We start from the raw sequence: 8,095 nt of genomic DNA on the forward strand, positions 1-8,095 counted from the left end.
TGCCTAAACCTGACCAAGTTGTTTCCGGTGCAGACAGAAGTTTATTTTGAAAAGACTGTATGCATGTAACAAACGGAAATTGACACATGCGTCACGTGTTGCTGGACATTCGTAGGAAAACGTACGAAAAATGAAGACTTATTTTTTGTAAGATACAGTATCAAACGAACCGCTTGAGGATACATTGCATCAGTCCTTTATCCCACAGGGAGATAACCAAGGTGCCCATTCTGCCTAGTAGCACTATTCAAATTGTCCAACTAAAATTTTGATCAAACATGTAAAAATACTTCCAGTGGTGCATGTTTGGAAGCATTACTGTCCCAACCAACTTAAGACTTTATCTAAAAATAAAAATAAAATCCCTAAGTGCTGTTGGGCTTATGTTACTACAATGAAACAGGGAAAGTCATGAAAAATATATAAGAAAACATTTTTTTTTTACTCCCTGGATACATGCTCGGCACTGTTTTAGATTTAGTCTTCCTTACGTTTCAATCTTAAATATTCGCTTTTTAATTTATGTTCGTCTAACCCAAATTAATGAGATTCTAAATCTCATTTCTGTGGGATGATTCATCATTGATAAGACCCATACAGATGTATCAAATTTAATAATCAAATTAGAGTCATGGATGCAGTAAATGGTGCCATAGTTGGGGCTTGGCTGCAGTGCTTCTGCTGAGGGTAGTGTTGTCTCGTCTGTCTGGAGCCTAGTTTCACAGGAACTTCATGCATATGTGTAAGACAAGAAAGGAATATGATATGTAGGATGAACTGCAGACTATGTGAGGTGCGGTTTTTACATCAAACTTAGTGAAATCATGGCGAATACCTTGACTTAAAACCTTTACTTTTTTGAGGATACACTGCCATTACAAATCAGACAGCAGTGCCATAAACACTTAATTGTTCATACTAACATGCAGCTACACTTAATTAGCTAAAAAGGATAATTTTGCAGTTTACAGGTCAGGTGAAACCTATTCCCTTCAATTCTCCTCACAGGTCTCACACTCACTCAGCTCAGTAATCTTGATCATTTCATTTCATCCCCTCCCCCGCTGCCCACAGAAGCATGCACACACCATTTTTATGCTGAGTACATACATTTTTATGTATGTTGCACTTGTAGTCGGGGACTGTAGTGTTAACCCTCCCCCAGCCCTCTGTTTTCTCTACACACACATGCAAGTGGAGGCCATGTTAACACACAGCACAGACTGGTTAATGGTTTCATTAGAGCCAACAATAATGGCAGCAGTGGGTATTTTCTTTTCGATGATCATCAGCATCGCTTGTAAAAACAAGATAATATAGATAACTAATAAGACACTCTTCATATCAAAATTCAACATACATGTAGCAACCACACACACACACATACACACACACAACCTACAAATAGAAGTGGCCAATTCAATTTCTTTGAATAATGGAGAAATAACTACTTTCAGTTTGAATACAGGAGATGGTTACTTGCCTTATTATGAAGCAGATCCATAAAGCCCGGGATAACCGGGATAATTTGTTTTGCCTCAGTTGAAACGTTTTCAACCCACATGGACGCGTCTTCAACTTGCCCACTCACATCTCTCTGTTCACTTTACATGCAGGCACCCCACGTCTAATATTCACCTCGAGTTCTGGTTATGAACACACATTTAGAGTTCATTTATGTGTTGATGTCATGGAGGGAAAGTTGATTCTGTCTATGTGCTACACTGAGGCTGTATTTGGTTTCAGAGGTTGTTGATTAGGGCTGTGTATTGGCAAGAATCTGGCGATACAATATGTTTCATGATACAGGGGTAACAATTCAATATATTGCAATATATTGCAATATATTGCGATACTGTAAGCAAGACGATATTTTGCAATTTTTTTCAAATCTAAGTTTAGGAAAACTTATAGTATAAAGACACACCACTATATGTATAAAATCTTGTGAAATGGCTATTATGGGGACTAACATCATTACCCATGAATACAGTTGGACTCATTGGACCCACAAGAGTCTCAGCTTTACATTGATACTTGTTTCATGTATGTTTAGGGACCTCAGTATGCAGAAATATTCAAATACACCATTTTAGAATAGGTGAAAATAACACATTTGTACTGCATGCAAAAAATTGCTTGTTTTTTTTCCCAAAACTGCATGTGATTATCATAAGGTGGCCATGCCTGTAAAGGGGAGACTCGTGGGTACCCATAGAACCCATTTTCATTCACATATCCCAAGGTCAGAGTTCAAGGGACGCCTTTGAAAATGGCCATGCCAGTTTTTCCTCACCAAAATTAACACTTTGGAGCCTTATTTAGCCTCTTTCCCGACATGCAAGTATGACACAGTAAGTTTTTTAGTTTCATATGATGCCAGCATCCTTAATAAAAATCGATACAGCATTTTAGAGTATCGCAAAACATAATATTTCGATACTCATGTGTATTGATATTTTCTTACATCCCTATTGTTGATGCATATCTATGCCAGGTGCTCATTGAGGCGGGTTTTTAATATATTATGTTTTGTCTGTTAACTGTCTGGCAATCAAGATAAATTAAAAGTATCTGTGATGAGTATTGGCTGTAAAAAGGCCTCTGTTGGTTATTCTAGTCAACCACCATTTCTACAGCGTTGGTGTGCTCACTTCAAGGTTTTTAGTGGCGAACCATGTAACTAGGCAACCCATCTTGCAATACTATGCAGATTCAATTCTGTTGTTTTGACATTTGAAAGGATAATATTTGCAAGTTTGAATATTTGTGTGCTCTCAAATAAGCCGCAGAATCTCTTGCAGAAAAACCCATACTGTACGTTCATCCTATCTGTGCGACACTATTTACTTTTATGAGAAACATCTACTTGTTAGGTTGTTGGTATGTTTTTTATTTGCATGGCTTTTATAGATAGATACAGTAAGAGCCATTTCTGTACAGTGCTAGTGCGTGTGCCACTTACTTTTATAACCTGCACATCCATTGCTCACACAACACCAGCTGCAGTATTTGATAGCAGATAAGCCGGAAAAAGTAAGTTAGTAAGGTGTAGGAGACCCTGAATGCTTCAATCTGAGACCTGAACAGAGCATTAGCAAATATCTGCTGCCGCACATTATTGTTGCCGCATCTCTCCGAGCTCATCGTCAGAGCTGAGGCTCACTGCTCTTTATACAGGAAGATGACACAAACAGCAGGATGAAATAGGTCAAATCCATAGGAGGAAATGTGTGTTTGCAAAGCTATAAAAACAGTTCCAGTACAGGGATGTGAAAGGTAAAACCAGCGCCACACACACAGGAACACAGACTGCACAGTGCAGTGCAGCAAAGGAAACCATCTCTGCTTTGATATCACCTGCTGATATTTTTTCCACATCAGTACTGTGGATCATTTGATTGGTCGGCTGGTAATGAGTGAGAGCAGGGTTGTTTTCCTGTCCATTTTCCAGTAAAGACGTCTGGGAATCGATTCTCGGGGTGAGGTGATGATCGATCTGGATATTGAGATGAAGGCACACTGATCCCGGAGTCGTAAATCATTCATTGCATTAATACTCCGTTTCCATTTATACTCTGTCCTTTGGCTATAGTGTACATTGTGTGGCTTTCGATATATAAGCAGTGCACTGAATTGTAGCTTAAAGACGAACTTCAGCAAGGCGGTCTATCTCGATTAAATGTTGTGAGGCCATCAATGAGCATTAAGCATAAAAGAGCACATTAAAGCACCGCTGAATGCTTCCAGCCACATAAAGAGCCCTTTAATTAAGATCCTGAATTAAAGATGACTGAGAGGCTTTGCGCTGGACTTTGTTTAAGAACAAAGGTTATGCAAACACATAACCTTGGAACATCACCTTGGGAAATGGCCAGTCATGTGATAGCTATAGCTATTGTTGCATAGATGTTTAGCAAACATGGGAGAATAAAACAAAGCTGGAAAGGTATAGAAAAATAGGGACAGGGTGGAGCAGTAAAAGCATATCCCTGCAACAAACTGTACATCCCAAAAGATCTGGCCAAATAAAATCCCACCGATAACAACCCACCACGAGACTGCAACAGACTGGATGCAAGCTGTTTGGGGGCTACTGAACCTGCTGGAGATATGTACAGAGCAGGTATTTAGGCATGCTTAAGGGGATACTATGACACTAGATGAATTCTCAGTGTTGACTCGGACGGCTGTCGCAGTGAAGGAATTCCCCCTGCGGTGATAATGATTGTCTCAACATCCATAGCAACATATGTGGCATTATTGCCTTTTTTTTTTGCAAAATTACTTAATTTATCCTGATTTTAGTGCTATATGCAAAAGGTTCATTGTTAGACTATTATTAGGTATATTTGCTTTTTAAATAACAACATTTTTAAAACTAATTAAATATGTGTTTATTGTTAAATGCAGACGAAGTGTTTTTTTCAGCTGAGACGCTTTGGCTGCATCTGGTTGCTATGATACGGAATATCCGCAGAAGTAAAAATGTTGGCACATGGTAGAGTACTTTCTCTGGATGAAGGAAAAGCAGCACTCTCATCACAAAGAATTAAAAAAAAAAAAAAAAAAAACGTTCGTACAAACATAGCGGTTGTGGTGGTTGCTTGCCATCCCCTGTTGATGGCTTGTCATTAGCGTGGTATTACAATATTGTGGTTATTGTGACAGCCCTATATGACATGCTCATGAAAGAACAAAGTAGAGATTAGCATGTTTAGCATAGAAAGACGCAAATACGGCAATAGTTAAAGGAACTGTTTGTAACTTTTTACACGTATAAATATACCGGGTTGGTTTCCCATAGCGCTTGCGTATGGGCGCTCGCGTATGCTCGCTCGCATGTGGCTACGCTGTTCAGACAAGAGTCCAACACAAACTACACGGAAGCACCAAAACCACAAAGTTATATCTAGTGAAGCCTGTCTTGCAAAACAGTGTTGGCCACGGTGGGGAGACTGTAGCTTTGGTCTCCAGGGCCGGAGTCTCTGCTGTACTCTGCTCCTCTGCTCCTCTGCCTGCTTGCCTTCACTCGCACACCGCACTCGTTTTCACTCCACCTCACGTGCATGCGCGCACACTCCACACTGCAGAAGACTTCGTAGCTCTGAGAGCAGCAAGAAACATTATCGTCTCTGACCGCGGCCGGAGGGAGACACCGGCACCCAGTCGGTGACGATAACGTTTCTCTTCCTGCTTCAGCCCCGGAGGCTGAAGCAGGAAAAGCCAACACTAAGATCAGCATTGATTCATGGAGAGACCTTCGTCTGGTCAGCTAACATTACTGTTTTGAGCGATGCTCATTCATGTCTATGTAGAGCGAGCAAGCGAGAGTCCGACGCTGACTTTAGTTGACTTAACGGCCACAGGTGTCGCTGTTAACAAGCATTTCTGATTCGTACAAACAGTCCCTTTAAAGAATACTGTTTTACATTCAAAAAACATAAAATGCTTGTAGCATGTGCACACACCATGCCTACATTACTGATTACTGACTTTCCACGTTTGTTTAGTTATTTATTGTTAGTTGGTTAAATAAATGCCTTTTACTATTTTAGTCTGGTCTCCCATTTTTGTTGCTACCTTTGAGCCGGGTTGTAACACGTGTGTTTTAGATAATCTGAATCACATAATTATAACCGGCATTACTGCAAACCAAGCACAATCCATTTTAATTGAGCGGTTAATCCCATTTTGAAATCTGCTGTTATTACATACTAGATGTTTGCTGTGGAGTTCCATTTCACTGGTTGGTCATGATGATGACTGTGGAGGCAACTTGGAGTACGTGGGAGGATCATTTTAATATGTTTTCCCACAAGGAAGCCGTGGAGTCTCAGATGGAGATACAGAGGAAGATATGAGCCAGGAGGGAGTGAGGGGGGGGGGCTCACATGGGATTATCTGTGCTAGTAATACTCAACACTGAGCGCAGCAGGACCTCCCTTTCAGGAACCCAGAAAGCAAACACCCACATTATTTTTCCCAGCGGTGTCTCACAAATATAGAAAGTGTTCTTGTCTACCAGACTAAATGTAAAAATAATCACGATTAATGAAATGTAACAAAAATATCCACCTAGCTCATATCTAATTATATATATAACTACTCAAAGTGAATCAGATTCCAGCAACAAGACAGAACACGAACCAAAAATGTCAGAACTGAATCAACAAACAAATTATCTGGAGCTCTGCACACATGTACACATCACTTTGGCAAGCGTAAAGGGAGAAAGCCTGGACAGACAGAGCGGACCGGTGTCATCAGATTTGGCTTCAGAAAGCGAACAGACTAGAGTCCCATGTGGAGGGAAACTCTGAGCTGGCTGCCATACTGGAAACACCTGAAGCTGTGAGGGAGGTTGCATCAGGGACCTGATGGACAATCAGTGAATGAATGAATGACCATAGCATCTCCCAGTCCAAATTAAGACAAAACCATACTGCAAACGCACAGCTGCAAACGCACAGCTAAACATAAAAGCGTGCTGAGAATAAGCAGCCATGGCTCTGATTCATCACTGGGGCACTGTTCGTGTTACCTGATTTCAAGCCTCTCTTGCAGGTGTACAGTTTCTCTGATGGTAAACGAGATTGAAGTGGCCCTGAGCAATAAAAGTGCATTTCCCAAGGTCAAAAGCATGCCATGCAGTTTGCTTTGCTGGGATGCAAAGCTATAAATGTGAACCAAATCAGCACAGTGAACCATATATATGGTTATAGCCCTAATGTGTGACCTGCCCTGCATATAAGGAGTCGACATCAGATAGTGATTGATGTTTCATTCATTCATTAAATATCAGTAAACATTTATGGTTTAAAAAAAAAAAATCATCAAACACAAGCATGCCTGCCAAAAGATGTCGCCTCAGTTCTGTGTAAATGGAAATCGGCCATGTATGAGCATGAAAAAACGCGAGCATGCCGTGATGTAAAGGTAACAGCATACAGTATAGTGTGAATACCTGAAAGCATATGGACATATGGAGGAAGCGCTACATGAGTGGGATCACTGGACTAATTAGCCAAGAATGAGAAAAAGCGCGGTTCAGATGAGCTACAACTGGCACAAAACCGAAACCATTTCTTTACAAAGGCCTTTTTTTGTTCCATATTTTTTCAAAACAGTGTGCATCTCGATAAACATTCGCTGCTGCTGCTGCTGCTGCAACAACCAGCCCGCTGCAGGCTTACCTTGCACCCGAACATGAGAGACAGGGTCCGGTTGCTGCAGATGACCTTACACTGGCACATGACCGGCGACAGACACTTTAAATTCCTGACAGGCAGAGACATCAGTCTAGAGCCTCACACCCGACAGACAGCACAGACCCACAGCTCGTCGGTCCGCCGCCACTCACTCACTCACTCACAGCCACGGTACCGTTATTAGACGAGAGGAGAGGAGAGGAGAGGAGAGTAGAGGGGAGGGGGTCGGTGATGCCCGGTTAACAGGCGCGCTGCTCGGTTCAGATGTTACCGCAGCAGCGGTGCTCGGGTCCAATGATTTTACGCATGATCACTCGCTTTGTTTGGCACGTTTAAAACACTGCCATGTTGTCTATAGGTTTAACACTGGCGGAATCATTCATGATTTGTACTCTCTCTCTCTCTCTCTCTCTCTCTCTCTCTCTCTCTCTCTCTCTCTCTCTCTCTCTCTCTCTCTCTCTCTCTCTCTCTCTCTCTCTCTCTCTCTCTCTCTCTTTGATTGACCGTAAAGTTTGTAGTCAACGCGCAGCTGGAATCATGAAGGAAAGCATGTGCTGAATATAGAGATCAACTAGAGATCATCTATTTTGTCCATGCAAATAATACTGGTAGTAATATCAAAGTTAAACACATATACACAAATCTCATTTCAAGTGTAGTGAAAGCTGGGAAATATTAATCAAACCAGCCTGCTTCACCTCCACCACCACATGTTACAGTGTGATCACTGCGCCCCCTGTTGGATCTGTAGAAAAGTGCTGGAGAGAAGCTGTCCAAGGTGCTGAAATGTTTCAAATCAGTGGACAGCCCTTGATGGCTACAAAATGTATCTGCACACGATGATTGAGCTGCAACAAGAGTGTCATTCATCAACACACTCACAC

The 8,095-nt window shown here is 41.5% G+C and overlaps 1 protein-coding gene across 1 annotated transcript in view; it reads right to left on the reverse strand.

The window, feature by feature from the left end:
* LOC119475517 (disks large homolog 4) overlaps positions 1–7,354 on the reverse strand; it is a 55,516-nt gene extending 48,162 nt beyond the window's left edge. Inside the window, 1 exon segment of the mRNA XM_037748317.1 lies at positions 7,197–7,354. Within this exon segment, the coding sequence (XP_037604245.1) occupies positions 7,197–7,298 (102 nt within the window). The 5' untranslated portion in view covers positions 7,299–7,354.
* Between the last annotated feature and the right edge of the window lie 741 nt (positions 7,355–8,095).

Source organism: Sebastes umbrosus, chromosome 17, assembly GCF_015220745.1.
Source record: "Sebastes umbrosus isolate fSebUmb1 chromosome 17, fSebUmb1.pri, whole genome shotgun sequence".
In the NCBI taxonomy this organism is placed as follows: domain Eukaryota; kingdom Metazoa; phylum Chordata; class Actinopteri; order Perciformes; family Sebastidae; genus Sebastes; species Sebastes umbrosus.